This window comes from Trichechus manatus, unplaced genomic scaffold (assembly GCF_000243295.1).
Source record: "Trichechus manatus latirostris isolate Lorelei unplaced genomic scaffold, TriManLat1.0 scaffold00126, whole genome shotgun sequence".
Lineage (NCBI taxonomy): Eukaryota > Metazoa > Chordata > Mammalia > Sirenia > Trichechidae > Trichechus > Trichechus manatus.
Genome location: NW_004444062.1, coordinates 5,616,333 through 5,634,379, shown reverse-complemented (window position 1 = coordinate 5,634,379; position 18,047 = coordinate 5,616,333). Strand labels below are relative to the sequence as shown.

The following is an 18,047-nucleotide window of genomic DNA, read 5'->3' as shown; positions in this document are numbered from 1 at the left end:
TAGTCGATGTCACTGAACTGTGCATGTAGAAATTTTTGAAATGGTGTATCTTTGGCTATGTATATTTTCACCAAAAAAAAAAAAAAAGAGGTCGAAAAGGGAGAGGGTTGGCATGTCATGGGGTTGTTAACCTATGTCATAGAACAATATGTGTACTACTGTTCCATGAGAAACTATTTGTTCTGTAAACCTTCACCTGAAATACAATAAAATAAAATAAAAAAATTACAGCCTTTTCTAATGCTTTTAGACCTATGGTAGCCTAGACCTGTTGGTATAGAAATACTTCACTTTCTTATCTTTTCTTGCTTTCTAATGAGAAATATTTCAGTCTTTAACCTACCTAAAGTACAATTTGGAGCCCTGCTGGCACAGTGGCTAAAAGCTTGGCTGCTAACCACAAGGTCGGCAGTTTGAATCCACCAGCTGCTCCTTGGAAACCCTACGGGGCAGTTCTGCTCTGTCCTGTAGGGTCGCTATGAGTTGGAATCCACTCAACGGCAACATTTTTTTGTTTTTTTTTAAAGTACAGTTTATTGAATATAATTCTGATAGCCTAATAATTATATCATAAGCTAAGAATCTCTAACAAATATTTAAACATTTGGCTTTGAAAATACAGTATATCTACACTTATTATAACTGTGGAAATATATATTCATGTAAGTTAGTGCTACAGTGGAATACCAAGACACTTGATTTATTCAGAGGTGGAATTTCAAGTGAATTTTTTTGTTTTTTGTTGCTGTAATGTTTTTATGCAATGAATAAAATCAAGTAAAGAATATCATTTTAGAAATACCATAAAGCAGTAGTATTAAAAGCCTAGAATTACTTCTGCTGCTGCTTTTAACTTCTGCACCACTCTTTAACCTTGTTGTCCTACTAACCTAATTTTCTTTTCACTTAGAACCCCATCCCACTCAACTGCAGACTTGCAACCCTGAATTCTATGTCCAATGGCTGAGCCCTTCCAGAAAAATACTACAGCCACAATTGCAAATCTGTCTGCTGTCTGTCCCATAAACCCTCAGGAGCTGTTCTTAAATTTTGATACTATCCTCAAACCTTCTAATCCTTCTCTGCCTCCTTACTTTCTGTCGAGGATCTTGCCTCTTCCTTACAGGAAAAAGAAAAATCATGAATCATGGCTCAGATAAACTCAGTGTCATGTACATTTCCCTTCCTCTAAGCCCCATTATCCTTTATAAAGTTAACTATTTCCACACTCATATTCCCCTCCTCTCATGTCAAGAGATGGCACATCAAAGACCAGTTCTGTTCTTTTACCTGTTTTCCCCAACTTTGTAGCTTGCCCTATCAATGTTACTTCTGCCTCTTATATTTTCTTCTTGTTTCTTTTTCATAGTTCTTTTCCCTTCACCTTATGAATTCAAGTTTCTCCCATACTAGAAACAAATATAACACTCCTTCAACTTCACATACCCTACAACTAAACTTAATCTTTCTCATACATTTCTATTATAGTTGATGGGACTCTGCTGCTCTCTCAAAAATCTGTGATTTATCATAAACTCCTCCTACATCTTATCCCCAAAGCATATCCATTTTTAACTTCTAAATATCTTTCAGTTCTATCCTATCTTCCACTCCCACCATCACTGCGCCATCTCTTTCCCAGTCTATAGGGTTATCTCCTGAAACATTCTTGCCTCTAACCTTAATTCTCTCTTTTTTATCCTTTTTAGAGAGACCGCTCTCTCCAAATAGGACGATGTGACTTTCCTGCTTAACACTTTCAGCAGCTTATCTGAGCCTCTTTTATGACCTTGCCTCTGTCCACCTCTCTAGACTCTTTTCCCTCCTCTACCTATAGCATATTACAGTCCAGCAAAACTAACCTATTTGTGAAAAATACATTTTGTTTCACACGTCTGGTATCTTTTAATATTCATGCCATCTATCTTCAAATGTTGTTTCCCCCACTTTCCTACCTGACAAACTCAGTCATCCTTGAAACTTGTTCAGAAATCACCTATGGAAAACCTTCTCCAGTCCCCACTCCTCTTTCTTCATTCCCCTTACACTCATTATCCATTCCATCCTCAGCATTTTTACTATACATAATTTGTGTATAATTGTATTACAGCATAATAAATTCCAATGTCTGTGCTATTAATATAGTTTATGTTTAGAGCAAGATATTGCTGCAGTCATATCTTGCTGTTTAAAATATGATCATCTTGCTATTTAAGAACAAGTTTGAGTGGCATTAACAATGAAATCTGTCTTTAAAGTATATGTAAATATTTAGAGTTTTAATGGGTAGATATTTAGTATTGTTCAAATATTCTTGAAAATCAGAAAATAGTTAAATATTAACTAAGGCATTCATAAATTTAAAATGTATGATCTTTTGTACAAGCAATGGACTGAATTTACTTTTAAAAAAATACTAACAAGAAAATACTGATAAAGAGCTTCCCAAGTAAATATTAAGTACAAGGTTTTATGCTTAATAGAAAAAAAAATTGTGTTCAAATATATAACATATTTTACATACATTTTAAGTTTAAAGGAAAAGACTATTTCTGATTAGTGCAGTATATTGATTGATGAATTAAAATTGATCTACTAGGCAACATTTAGATCATTCCACCAAAGCAAACCCATTAACAGTGACATATAAATTAGTATTTATTATATACAAATAAAAAAACGAACTTACTGCCATCGAGTCAGTTCCGACTTATAGCGACCTTCTAGGACACAGTAGAAGTGCCCCATAGGGTGAAGGAAGTAATCTTTATGGAAGCAGACTGCCACGTCTTTCTCCCATGGAGTGCCTGGTGAGTTCAAACTGCTGATCTTTTGGTTAGCAGCTGAGCGTTTAGCCACTTTGCCACCAGAGCTCCAATTTAGGTCGTTAACATACCATCTTTATTTTAGATAACTTACAATATCCTTTTCTTTAGTAATTTAAGGATCACTTCAAATCCACCAGCTGCTCCATGGAAACCCTATGGGGCAGTTCTCTTTTTGGTAGGGTCACTATGAGTCAGAATTGACTCGACGGCAACGAGTTTGGTTTTTTTACTTGTATATAATAAATATTAATTTATATGCTATTATTCAAGCTATCCTTTTAGTCCCCTACTTCACCATCACAAATATATACTAGATAACTGTTGACTACAACTGCTCGTTAAAATAACTACGTGTCCTGGTTCTGCTTCTTACTGGGTGACCTTGTGCAAGTCTTTTAATGTCTTGAGCCCCATTTTCTTCACCTGTGAAACAGGGATACAACTGGTTTCTCATAGCATTGTTGTGATGAATAAATTAAAAAATACATGTAAAGTGCCTAACCTGTAGTACGTGCTCAGAGGTTAGTTTCTTTCCTTCACAACCAAATCCTATTTTAGATATTTAAAAAATAAGTCATGGTATATTTATACATCATATTTTATCTATTGTAAGACACATATTTTAACATCTCTAAAATTGGGATGCATCTTACAAATCAATGGTGATTTACAGTTGCCATCAAACAGATGGCAATTAGTTATTGCCATCACTAATTGAAATAGTTATTGCCTTCACATGCAGCTTGTTTTCCTTTTAATGTATATACAAAAGTGATATGTGGCATGATATATAGATATAGATATATGTAAACTTGTGAAAGCCAGATCCCATGTAAGGCAGAGACCTGTCAGAGAAGGAAAGCTAAAATATTTTCCATTGAAACGAGTGATAGAAAAATGGTAAGACTGCACCCTCTCAAAGGCAGAAAACTTGTGACACCTGGAAAAACAAGGCATATATACATGATACATACACGTGTCATTTAATTGGTAGCATATCTTCTTTCATAATGGTACATAAATTGACAGTGTCTTATAATCGATGGCATCTTAGATTTGATGAAATACAGTAAGTATAACCTCTTTATCTTAAGCGTAATAAAAATGCTGTATCTTACTTGTCATTTCATTTGTTCCTTTTACAGACTTTATGCAGTTGGTGGTCGTGACGGAAGTTCTTGTCTCAAATCAGTAGAATGTTTTGATCCTCATACCAATAAATGGACACTCTGTGCACAAATGTCAAAAAGGAGAGGTGGAGTAGGAGTAACTACGTGGAATGGCTTGCTCTATGCCATTGGAGGACACGATGCTCCTGCATCTAACTTAACTTCCAGACTCTCAGACTGTGTGGAGAGGTAATTTCCAGTCAAGGAAAACTTGGAACAACAACAACCAAAAAAAAAACAAACAAACAAACATAAGCCTGTGACACTTTCAGACAAATGAATAACTCTTTATTAAGAATTAATTACATGCAAGGCAGTTCCCTAGGAGCTCTGTAAACATTGGGTTGTCTGCTCTAAGCATCTCTCAGTCTTATCTCCCCACAGCCTATTCAGATTCTTCTCTTACCATATTAAACCTTGCCTTAGAATTGATTGCATAATTTGAATGGATTTAGGAGGTAGAATCAATAGAACTTGGTAGATAATTAGATATAAGAAGTGATGGAGATGGAGAGGTTCTTAAAGCTCAAGAAACTAGGCAAATGATAGTACCCCTTAATAAGAAATAGAACTCCACCTTCACCTGAAGTACAATAAAAAAATTTTAAAAAAGAAAAAAAAAAAGAGAACTCTGACAGAGCAGCACCTTTTTAAATAAGTTGCTAGACATCTAAGTGGAGATGTCAGCTAGGTAGTTGGATCTACGAGTCTGGAACTCAGAGCAAAGGTTTGGGCTGAAGATGTGCATTTAAGAGTCATAAGTACATACCAGTCTCAGTGTAGTGAGTGAGTAGAGAGAAAAAGGACGGGTATGGAAAACGTTAACATTTAGACATGTAGTATACAAAATAGGAAAAAGAGATGTAGCAACTGCAGGAATAGAAGGAAAACTCATCTAATGCATAGAACACATTCAGATTTCCCCAGTTGACTCCAGATGACCTCTATAGTTAATTTATTCAAACCACTATTTAATCCAGACCACATGTTGCATGTGATTGCTGTGTCCCTGTTTTAGTTACCTAGTGCTGCTATAACAGAAATACCACAAGTGGATGGCTTTAACAAAGAGAAATTTATTTTCTCACAGTCTGGTAGGCTAGAAGTCCAAATCCAGGGCGTCAGCTCCAGGGAAAGGCTTTCGCTTTCTGTCGGCTCTGGAGAAAGGTCCTTCTCATCAGTCCCCCTGGACTAGGAGCTTCTCCGTCCAGGAACCCCCAGTCCAAAGGACACGCTCTGCTCCTGCTGCTTCTTTCTTGGTGGTATGAGGCTCCCACTCTCTGCTTGCTTCCCTTTCCTTTTATCTCTTGTAAGATAAAAGGTGGTGTAGGCCACACTCCAAGGAAATGCCCTTTACATTGGATCAGGGATGTGACCTTAGTAAGGGCGTTACAATCCCAACCTAATCCTCTTTAACATAATATTACAATCACAAAATGGAGGACAACCACACAGTACTGGGAATCATGGCCTAACCAAGTTGACACATATTTTTGGAGGACACAGTTCAATCCATGGCAGTCCCTCAAAGCAGCCTTTTCATCTAACTCAGACCATTTTTTATCATATAGACTGTTCAGGAGACTGGGCCAGTTGTCTTGCCAAATGTCCTAGTTCCTGCATTTGTCTGGTTCCTTCTTTGTCATGATTAGCATTCGTTTAGGCACTGTATTTCTGTGAAACTGGAAGTTATATCTAAATGCTTGATGGGTTAAAATTAAATTTTTGGCCAGCATATGTTACAGTTGATATTGTATACTTCATGTTCCTCACATCAGAAGTTACAATATTTGGTTTGTCCACCTTTAGCAATGCAAAGATTGAACACTGATTTGGGGTGATGACAGTATAAAACTTTAAATGCATGATTTTGACGTTTTCATTTTATAAGTAGAAAGCAGTCTGTGTGTTGTTACTTTGGCACTATATGAATATCTAATTCTCTGTCACTCATTTCACCCAGTCGTTTTATTGCCAATTGATAATCCTTACCTGGATCAATAATTTCATTAGGGTTTGAAAAATTGTGTTTCTCTAATTCTATCATTCTTTCTACATTCACTACCATGAATTGTTTTACAAAGTAGAGCTTTCCTTATCAAGCAGCCCTAGTGGCACAGTGGTTCAGCTGCTAACCGAAAGGTCAGCAGTTTGAATCCACCAGATGCCCCTTGGAAATGCTATGGGGCGGTTCTACTCTGTCCTGTAGGGTTGCTAAGAGTCAGAATCAACTCGATAGCAATGGGTTTGGTTTGGTTTTTGATTTCCCTGTCAACTTGCGGTCTTTGTATTCTAACATACAGTTTACTATTCTAACATATAGCATTCAACATACAGTTATTCTAACATACAGGATAAAAGTTTAATTTTTTTCCTTTAATTACTAGTATTAATAAAGAGTATTATTACATACAAACGGTTCAGATGCCCCAGAATTGTGTTGAGACCATCATTTTTTCAACAGGTATTTCTTTTATATATATATTAAGTGCCAGCCGCTGGAATATGTGAGGAGCAGGAAAGACGCTGTCCCTGTTCTTATGAAGATTATAATCTTATCCGTAGAGACAAAAAATTAATATATAATTCTAGTAAGTGGCATGAAGGAGAAAAATAGACTATTTTGAGAGCCCTGGGGGCTCAAGGAGTGCTTCCTGAAGGAGGTGGCATTTAAAAGTAAAACTTGAAAGATAAGTAGAAGTTGGCAAACAAAGAACATTTCTGAGAAAAAGCATAGCCTGTATAAAGGCTCTGAAGCAGAAAGGGATATGGTTCTTTCAGGAAGCTGAAAGAAGGAGGCCGCTGTGGCTAGAGAACAAACAGGATGGGGGAGAGTGGCAGGGAAGAGGCAGGGTAGGGTGGGGGTGAAAGCAGATCAAGTAGGTTCTTGAGGCTTTATTAAGGATTTTGGATTTCAAAGAGCAGCGGGAAGTTAGTGAGTGAGTGAGTGTGTGTGTGTTGACATGATCAGGCTTTTGTGACAGTTTATAAATTATAAGTGACTAGAAGAAGGATGAATAGTGAAATCAAGCTTTGCTGATGACTGTGAGCTCTTTATGTGAAATAATAAGCAAACTTGGTTGTTGTTTTTTTGAGAAAGCAGGAAAGTTACACCAGCACTTCACCTCTACTGGGGAGAAAATAATTCAGACTCTGCTTGTTATATATTATAAATTACAGGCTCACTCTAGTACTGCATCAAATGAAAAGTTGTTCATTGATACAAGAGGTATTAGAAGCAATGTAGATCATCTTAGCATCTGTTCCCGGATAGACAACTTCAGGCAGTTCTAATTTCCATACCTCATGAAAGGAACCAGAAGGTCCAGAGATGGGATGCTACAGTGAGTCAGGCTGTATGTTATCATACATAGAGTTTCATGTTTTGATTTCTTCAGATTTTAAGTAGGCATTCTGTCTTAGTTTCCTAGAGCTGCCCTAACAAAATACCACAAATACCACAAATAGATGGCTTTAAAGAACACAAATATTTTTTTTCACAGTTTTGAAAGCCAGAAGTCCGAATCAGGGCCTCAGCCATGTTGATTCTTTCTCAGGGATTTGAGAGAGGAACTGTTCTATGCCTGTCTCCTGGTTTCTGGAGCTGCTGGCTATCCTTGACGTTCCTTTGCTTGTAGACAGATCTTCATGTGCTTTCTCCCCACTGTGTGTATAACTGTTTCCATGTCTGTCCTTTTATAAGACACCACTCAAAAGGGATGAGGCTTAGGACCCACCCTACTTCAGTATGACTTCGTTAACAGATAACATCTGCAAAGAAAAACACTATTTCCCCAAACAAGGTCATATTCACTGGTACAGGGTTAGGACTTCAACATATCTTTTGGGAGGACACGATTCTATCCATAACATGGTCTAAAGCCTTAAAGTAGTTTTCCGTATTTACAGGAGCTCCTTTAAATAGTTTAAGTGCTGCGCATCTGCTAAATGAATCTATAATAGTGTAAGTTAAAAGTTTTCTGGAAAATATTGATATTTTTCTCTAAAATATGTTCATATATACTCTTATCTAGTAGATAATAAAACAGAAGATGGACTTGAAGAATAAAATTATTTTTACATAAAGTACTTTGAGAACAATGCCAGCTCGATCTCTAAAATTTTCTTTCAGATATGATCCCAAAACAGATATGTGGACTGCTGTGGCATCTATGAGCATCAGCAGAGATGCAGTGGGGGTCTGTTTACTTGGTGATAAACTATATGCTGTCGGAGGGTATGATGGACAGACATATCTGAATACAGTGGAGGCTTATGATCCTCAGACAAATGAGTGGACCCAGGTATGGAATTTTCACTTTTCATTTTGACACGCAGTTTTTGCTTAAACAATTATTTTGGTAAAACAGATTCGATTTTGTCTCAGATGGAAATATAAACATGAGAACGTGATCTCTTGATTAAATATGAAGAAACGAGGGAATTTCACAATTTATAACATAATTAAAATCTAAGATCACCTTTGAAGTATAAGTTAATACTCAGAGACATTATTAGTTGATCTACCACCATTTGCTTGCTGGGAATTGATGAGATATTCTAGCATTGATAGAGTTTATAGGACCACAAGAGGACTATAATAAAGGAAGGAGAGATTGTAGAAAAGAGGAAACAAGCATAGTAGTCAGAAAATTTGGAGCCACTTCCCCATACATAAGCCATAACTTTTAAATACTCAAGCTACTGCTATTTGGGAGCCAGGTCAAATTTCTGGTCATAACCTAATAAAGATGGCAATCGTAAATTATATTAACAAGTAAAAAACTTGACCTGGCAAGCTTATTAGCAAAAATAATTCTAACTTATTCTATTTCTCAGAGGGTCTAGCACTTCTAAGAATGATGTTTTGAGATCTTGGCTTCCATCATCACCAAGAACAGAATCAATAATTTTGTGCCTATAACACCCAATTCAGAATCTAGTAGATAAAAGGCAGTCAATAAATGTTTAAGCGAGCCAAGGTTCTCCTACATACAAGGAGCAATACTAAGTATTGTCAAGAAAACACAACTTACAAGAATCCCTGCTGTAATAGAACTTAACTTCTACTTACATAGGTAAGATCTACATGTGCAAGGGGTGAATCCACAATATAGGTGGTTGGTATTAAGTGTCCAATGGCATAAGCAGTGAGTGGAGAAGAAAGTCAAAGAGAAAAAAGAAGTTGGTTGTTGGGAGGACTTCAGTGGAAAAGAGTGGGATTTAATGAATTAATCCAATTCAAATATGTGGTAAAAGGGGGGAATTTTGTGAGGGAACTTAAATAAATGTCACTGAAGGGGAGATACGCAAGATGTATTTAGTAACTATGACTGGTTATAAGGATTCATGCTTGAAAAGAGTAGAAGTTCTTCTGTTCTTAGGGGAGCCGGGGGTTTGGAGTGAGGATGGAGGTCTGTGAAGGCCAAGCTTAAGAGTGGTAATGAGAAGCCAGCAGAGATTTTAAACCAAGAGAAGGATGGATAATAGAAAGTTCAGCTAGGCAGCAGTTGAGAAAAGAGTAAATTGGGGTAGGGGCAGGCAGTGGTGAATCCTGGAGAAAAGGAAAGCATTTAGAAGATTGCTTCAGTTGAGGCTTGAGGTGTTACATACTTAAAATAGTAGGGGAAGGAAGGAAAGGATGAATGCAAGAGATACTACCAAGTCCTGTCAATGCTTTATTTATGTGCTTACACTAACTGGTCTATTAGAAGGTGCAGCTTCTGAAGAAAACAGCAAAGGCGTGATCAGAGAGCTCCTTATAATATAAGAGAATAGATAGAGCATTTAAATGGAGGAGAGGAGGTTTCAGCCATATAAGGAAGAATGAAGATGCTTAGTCATTCATGAACTTGTAGGGACTTCTGAGAATATGACAGAAGCAGAAGCCACTGCACAGAGTTTAAAAAGTAAAGGGAAGAATAAAACAAAGGGTAGGAACTACAGGGGCATACAATTTTAAGATGATGATCGAAAGTTAACATTTATTGAACACGTTATGTAACAAGCTGTGTTCTAAGCATTTTACATTAACCCGTTGGCGTCAAGTATCCTCCCAACAGCCCTATTAAGTAAGTACTATTATTTTCCCACTATACAGGATAAGGAATCTGAGATACAGGTAAATAACTGGCTGGAGGTCACTTAGCAGATAAATGGTGGAGTTAGCGTTTGAGCAAAGGATTTTTTTTTTTTTTTTTTAAACAGTAGGAATGACAAGAGGGTAGGGAGAGATTCCAGTTTTGCTGAGAAAGGAAAACTGAAAGACACCTTCCTGGGACAAGGGCAGGAAACAGAAATGAGAACAAAGACTGGTCATCCTTAGTCTGGAGGAAAGATTTTATCATCCTTAGTCTGGAGGAAAAGATGAGAGGGGGTGTGGAGACAGGTACAGGGAGTTTGTAAGCGAAGAGAAGGGTAGAAAAAGGGACTTAAACTGTGTGACCTTGATTTGTTTCTTAAATAAGTGAGATCAGTTGGTAGAGGGAAAAGGGATAAGATTGAGAGTTTGAATTAGAGCATTTTGGAATAAATGCTAAGAGATTTCATTAGAAATTATGTGATTACCTACCATCAGCCTCCCACTATGTCAGAAGCAGTTGTGAATGGCAACCCAGAGCCTAAAAAGAGAAGAATCTTTTTCTGAGATACATTTGACATAAGCCCTTAGGCCAGTTATAAGTAAATCTATTGGCCAGTATTTGAGACTTGTTATTATAGATAATGGAAGAAATGATGAAGTAAAAGAGCTAAACAGAAGATTTCAAAGGGCAGCTTTAGAAGACAGAGCAAATATTTTAATGAAATGTGCAAAGACCTGGGGATAGAAAACCAAAAGGGAAGAACACGCTCAGCATTTCTCAAGCTGAAAGAACTGAAGAAAAAATTCAAGCCTTGAGTTGTAATTTTGAAGGATTCTATGGGCAAAATATTGAACGATGCAGGAAGCATTAAAAGTAGACAGAAGAGCTGAACAGTTTGTTGTACTGTGGTGGCTTGCGTGTTGCTGTGATGCTGGAAGCTCTGCCACCGGTATTTCAAATACTAGCAGGTGGTCAGGTTTCAGTGGAGTTTCCAAACTAGGAAAAAGGACCTGCTGGTCTACTTCTGAAAAAATTGACCAGTGAAAACCTTATGAATAGCAGCAGAACATTGCCTGATACAGTGCCTGAAGATGAGCCCCTCAGGTTGGAAGGCAGTCAAAAGACGACTGGGGAACAGTTGCCTCCTCAAAGTAGAGTCGACCTTAATGACATGGATAGAGTCAAGCTTTCTGGACCTTCATTTGCTGATGTGGCACGACTCAAAATAAGAAACAGCTGCAAACATCCATTAATAATTGGAACGTGGAATGTACGAAGTATGAATCTAGGAAAATGGGGAGTCGTCAAACATGAAATGGAACGCATTAAGATCAGTATCCTAGACAGACACATGGTGGGCAACGTTACAGATAATTAATATTTTATGCTGAATCACTCTATCAAAATTAAAAATCTAGACTACATGGCTCTTGTGTTTTCATGCCACCAATACAGATAAATGTGAACTTATAACCATAGTATCTGAAAAGTAAACGTTTTCCAATCAGTGTTTTGGCAAATGGACAAGAGGACATTTGCACAGGGACTAAAATGAGATTAATTACAAAGTCTTAAACCACCATCCACACACTACCAGCCTTGACCTAAACCAGGAGGTGACTACGACATTGTATTTAATAAATTCTCTGAGCTAAACTTTCTAGCTGGTTGTCATGACAACCTCAAGTATTCACAATCTTAGGGACCTAGTATCTTATGTATTTTGAGAAAAGCTGCTTAAATGCAAATAGGCATTTTGACTTAAATTATTTAGAGGTTACTCCTGGAATACTATAAATAGATATGGTTTTAAAATTGATTGGTTGTTCAAGAAGATACAACAGTGATCAAAACAACTGACTCGAGTGAACAACTGAGAATTCTCTTACAGTTGAAGTCTAGATCTGTTCTAAAAATCTACTCATTGTCTGAGGGGTCATACTGATTAGGAGGTTATTTTGGAAGTTATTAGGAAGTTATTTTGGTGTCATGTATTTGACAAAAACACTTTATTACATACCACCACGTAGGTAAGTACAAAGCAGACTTTCTTAGTACTTTGCGTTTGTCACCCTCCACCCAGTGCTAACATTTAAATTCTCTTAGGTCGAATGCAGAGATTCTTAATTTGCTCAAAGTAGTCCTTTAAAACCTATCTTATAGTTTTTATAGTTTATAGTTTCATAATTTATCCTGTAAGTGAAGGAGGAACCAGACCACTGGGGCTGGTGCAGTGGGTCCGGGGCAGCAACTCTCTGTCAGCAAGTACAGAACCATTTCAGGATTTCACCAGCTGGTGTGGTATGATCGACATTTTTTTACCTACAAATCCAACATCTGTCTCTCTTTGTTTCAGGTTGCTCCGCTGTGCCTAGGAAGAGCTGGGGCTTGTGTTGTGACTGTAAAATTATAATTTAGTGCTTTGTTTCCTAAATGAAGATATCCTCCTCCTTTTTGAATCTGATTCAGTTGTCCTGCTGTCAGTGGATACATTTCTACTAAATTTGCAGTGCTGCGTTCCTGGGCACAAAGTGCCTGATCTCAAAGTGAAGATGTTAAAACAAGGGAGGAAGGTGTAAACAGCCAGGATTAAATACTTTCATTTTCTAAGTAAATCAAAACTACAGCTGGTGGATTGTGAACATATGTTCCTGATACAAAATATGAGGACAAGTGCACTGCTCTAAAATGTAACCCAGTGTTAACTGGGAATTTCATTTATTCATAGTCAAGCACATTTTATTCTCATTATCCAAATTTCTTTTATTAAAGTGAAAACACAACCAGATAGAACTTCTAAAGTTCTGCTTCATAACTTTTTTATCATACGTGAGTTGCAGTAATTTTTGTTTGTTTGTTTCCTTGTTTATTTACCCACAACCACTATTTTAATGATATACTAAAGACTATATACTGTGTAGTATTTTCAGAAACAGCTGCATTATAGTACTCTAGTTGTAGTTTTTACTTTTAAAATTGGCTTAGTGCAATAAGTAAAGAAAAGCATTAAAGAGTGAAAAGAATAATGACCAAATAAAAACTTGATACAATCTTTGGAAACTATTTAAATATTCATTCCATTACATTTAGACTTACCAAGAACTACATATTATGATATTCTTAAATTGAAACATGGTATTTTGCATTAAATTTAAGATATGCAAATTTATGTAGAGAAAATAAATGTTATATACCTTATAAATGTTCTTTCACCTAACTAGTATTTAATTCTGAGGATTTGTTTTCCTTTATAAAAATTTATTTTGATTTTATGTTTTGATATTGACACAATTGCTTATATATTCTTACGTTCTCAAGTCTGTATTTGCCTCCCCTCCCTTGCTTCTTATGTTTTGTCATATAGTAACCCATTGTGTTTGTTTGTAATCAAACAGTTTTGCGGGAATGGGCTTATTGAATGTTTGAAAAATAAGTTTAAAGGGTTTGTTACCCCAAGTTTTGTACATTTGTAAACTCTAATTACATATGTGAATGTTAATACTCTCAGTGAATTATTTATTGTTTGCAAAATGCACTGGGCAGTAACATTTTGTGATAAACCTGCATCATATAAGTCATTAACTTATATCGTAACATAAAATGTGTATAAACTAAATTCTCATCTTTTAAAATAACAGTGTTGTGGTTAGTGTGGTTTTTCTGTTTTATATCAGGATAGCCCTTATTTTAGTTGCTTTCTTTAAAAATTAAAACAAATTTTTTTTTTTTTTTTTAATTAACTGATTTTGAATACTCATGAAATGTTTCTACTTTGGAACCCGAGAAACCAAATACTTCTAGTCCCCAAAAAAGCCTGTATTCATTCCACTTTTGTGGCCACTAAGAAAATAATGGTGTTAGTGATTAATATATTAATATTTCATACATTTATTATATTATTAAATATATTAATACTTAATATATCTAAGGATATAAATATATCCTTACATCCTTATATTTAAAATATATAAATACATTAAATAAGTGAATTATTTTATATTCGTTTCCTGTTTTCCCGGCTAGGAGGGATCAGCTGTGGAGCATATATATGTGTTTAGGTGGAAGGGAGAGAAGAAGAGACAAAGGTATAAGAAACAAAAATCTCAAGAGCTCAAATGTGTCAGTATATCATCTGCTTGTGGAGGCTTAGACCTGCTGTTTGAATGGAAGTACTTCTGTTGCAACCATCCCTATAAACACTCATCACTTCCTCTCTTGTTCTCTTGGCCACAGGGAGGCCAGAACGCATGTTAAAGTAAAGGAACTGATTCTCCTCTCTGAGATCCTTTCCTTGAGAGGATTCATCAGAGGAACAGCCCCTTTATTTTCTACCCTGATAGAGGGCCTCTCTAATGCAGTTTTGTAGGCAGTAGGGCCTGCTCTCTCGGATACTAGTAAAGAGACCCTTTTCTTTTCTAGTGACAGGGCATTAGCCAAGACATTCACTCTTCCTTTAGTCAGAGGTTTTATAACTCTGGAGAAAAATACAGCTCTTCCTTGCATCCACCATCGAACATTGCTGTCTTGACTTTTACTATTAGCCCGTCCATTGAGATGTTTAGATGCTCTTTTATTTTATAAAAAATAATATTTGATAGTAATTATTCAGTGCTTATTATGAACTAGAAACCAAGTATTTTTGCATGTGTTACTGCACTTAACCCTCAGAATAAGTGAGGTATTATCCGTTATTATTCCTCTTTTTATAGATGAGGATACTGGGACAGAGAGAAGTTAACCCCAAGATTATACATCAAGTAAGTGGCAGAGCTGAGATTAAAACAGTCAGTCTGACTCAATCCACACTCTGTCATTCCTGTCTCTAGGCAAGAAAGGAGAGAGGCTTCATTATGTGAGGAACTGTTTATTTTAATAAAAGGAAAAATTAAGAATATTGATGTGGTGAAATTGTTCACTATAGATTAGTAAGTAAGCACAAGTAATCCCGTGCTTACCTTGCTTATTGGATAATTTCCCGCACCTTTGCTGCAGTCAGCCTGGGCCGCTCCTCACTTCCTGAACATACTCTGGCTTTTCAACTTCCATGCTCATACTGCTTTCCACCCCTGCCCTTCCCTCACCCCCCTCAAATATGTGAACAAGGAAACCTTATGGATTCTTTTTGTTCTGTGATTCAGAATCTGTGATACTGTAAACCCACACTCCAGTGCCTCTAGGTGATTTACCTCAAAGAGCAAGTCTATTTCATATTTATATTCAACAAATAATTAGTGAAGACATGGCAATAGATAAAATGCTAAGTGCTGCAGAAGATGGAAAAATACACCTCTGCCTGTGCCCTTAAGGAACTGACATTCTTTCCCTTCCTTTGTTTTAGGATCTATTATTGTGTGAGATTTTAGTCTCCCTACTGTTTTGCTCAATGCCTTACTGATCAGAAAGTTTCTGGAATAAAGGAATTCTCAGATGGATTACTACACTCCCCAGTCCTCTGCAGCTTTGCTGCTGAGTTTCTAATACAGAATCAGAGATAAGTAGGTCAGGTCTTGCCAGACTTATTACCCAGCATTTTCTTTCTCTGAAGCTATTCCTGCTACTTCCACAGAGACAGCTCTTTGAACGACAGCTTCTTTGAACGACCCTGTCTCTCCAGTTACCACTAAGCAAGGGCCTCTTCCACAAAATTTACTCAATCTATGTCTCATTTGAATTGTTCTCTTTATCATGTATTATAGATTTCTAAAGATGTGTAACTTTAAAGAAAACTATTTTCTTAATTATGCTACTTCTACTTCCTAATTTCAAGAAGAATATTTTCACTATCTCAAAAAGTGACAGTACACCTTTTCTGAGTAGAATTTATTCATAAAAAATACATATCAAACAATCTGACAAGTTTTTAAACATAGCATAGTCATAACTTTAATACCTTGAGTATGCATTATGTACAGCCATAATTGAATAACCATTGAGTTATCATTTGGTTGTCCAACCTACATTAGCTACTTTTAAACCACAATCCTATTATACAAGTGTTATAATCAAAACTCACTGGAATTTCAACATAAGATTTATTCTGAGAAGTTATTGTATATGCATATACCAAAAAACCAAACCTGTTGGCCGTCGAATCAATTCCAACTCATAGCAACCTTACAGGACAGAGTAGAACTGTGCCCTATAGGGTTTCCAAGGAGTGACTGGCAGATTAGAACTGCCAGCCTTTTGGTGAGTAGCTGAATGATTAACCACTGCACCACTAGGCCCCACATGCATATGCATATAGGGAGACCATTTCCATTCCAGAAAAAGCAAATGGCGTGAAGAAGCTAGGTATAATGAGGCTTATAAAGAGTAGAGGAAGGAGAAACACAGAAGATCAAACACTGGCTAATCTTAACATGACTGAATGAGCCCTGCCTTCCCCCTTTACTGAGATCAACTGATACAGGTTACTTCTGGCACAAATAATTTGGCCCTCAACCCACCTGCAGAAACCCTGATAGTGTAGTGGTTAAGTGCTATGGCTGCTAACCAAATCCACGAGGCGCTCCTTGGAAACCGTATGGGGTAGTTCTACTCAGTCCTATAGGGTCGCTATGAGTTGGAATCGACTTGACGCAACAAGTTTTTTGGTTTTGGTACCCACCTGCAGCCATGAGACTTTTTGAGATTTAAATGAGGAGGTAACAGTTTGACAACTATCCTTTTCTAGCAGGATAAGATAAATTTACTTGCTGTAGAGGAGTTTCTGGCAGGGTTTTGCAGTTTGGGTTAGGCTTTTTATGGTTAATATTTGGTTTCATGAATAAGAAAAACCTTAAAATCAAAGTAAGTTGTCTAAGTTTCCTATTCAACACAAGTAATATTCATTCAATAAGATAAAACTATTTTAAAATACCTCAATTAAATATATTTATTATCCACAAAGAAATGTGGCCAAACGGAACCAACTTTAGCCTAGGCAAAGGCCCAGGGCACTAAATATGGTTTCCAAGCTTCCTCGGCTTTGCTTCTCTATCGCACCCCATTAGCCAAGAGGAAAATAATTACCCAACGGGAAAATAAGGATGGCTTAAGGACCAGTCTTGATGCTAATACCCAGATAGCAATCAATATTGTTTTGTGACTCCAACAATAATAACTGATAATTAAACAGCTTTCTGTGAGCCAGACATTTTTAAGTACTTTATTTACTCATTTAATCCTCATAACTACCCTAGGGAGTAGGTGATCATCATCATCACCATCTCCATTTTATAAATGAGGAAACTGAAGCTCAAAGAAGTTAACTATAGCCAGTTAGTGGCAGTATCTAGATTAGGACCCAGAAGTTTGGTTCCAGAGCCTGTGCTTTTAACCACTTTGTCACACTGCCCCTCCAATAGGGTTATAGAATAGCAAAACCCACAGTCATGGCAACCTCACCTTTAGCTTGCATTAGAGAAAGAACAATAAATAAAAATAGAGGAGGATAGTGGTGGTAAACTAAGGTAATGATGGATGAGCAGGTGTGTTAGATTATGTTAGATTGAAGGGATGCCTCATATGTGGGTATGTGTTTTGTGGGAATCACTCTAAGTGGAATTAATGATAGTTAATGTAGAGTTGATAAAAATATTATACATCAGCCTAAAATGTTTTCCTAACTTTTTAACAATATTATCTAGGCTCCTCTCTTTATACACACAACATAATGTACTTTAAAGAGGCTGTGGTTCAGTTAACACATACAAGGCTTTGATAGTGGAAAAAAATTAAACATTTTCCCTATATGCCATAGGAACACTTATAATCATGATAATTCTCTTTTCCTTGCCTCCATAATACTGTGAACCAAAGCTTTAAAAAGAATTCAAGGGAGTGTGGAAGTGTGTATCAGTTAGGATTCAGTTTGGCAGCACAGAAACCTGACTTCAGTGACTTGACCTCATCCTGAGCTTTACTCTCACATACGAAGAGGCAGCAGTCCAGGACTGGTTCAGTGGCTCCACAATGCACCGATA

The 18,047-nt window shown here is 36.7% G+C and overlaps 1 protein-coding gene across 4 annotated transcripts in view; it reads left to right on the top strand.

Annotated features, from left to right (window-relative positions):
* KLHL5 (kelch like family member 5) overlaps positions 1–13,710 on the top strand; it is an 82,997-nt gene extending 69,287 nt beyond the window's left edge. For all 4 annotated transcript variants that reach the window (XM_023738946.1, XM_004384671.3, XM_023738945.1 and 1 more), the window contains 3 exons: positions 3,974–4,186; positions 8,130–8,301; positions 12,437–13,710. In XM_023738946.1, the coding sequence (XP_023594714.1) occupies positions 3,974–4,186; positions 8,130–8,301; positions 12,437–12,493 (442 nt within the window). In that variant the 3' untranslated portion in view covers positions 12,494–13,710. The remainder of the gene's footprint in view (positions 1–3,973; positions 4,187–8,129; positions 8,302–12,436) is intronic.
* Positions 13,711–18,047: the final 4,337 nt, after the last annotated feature.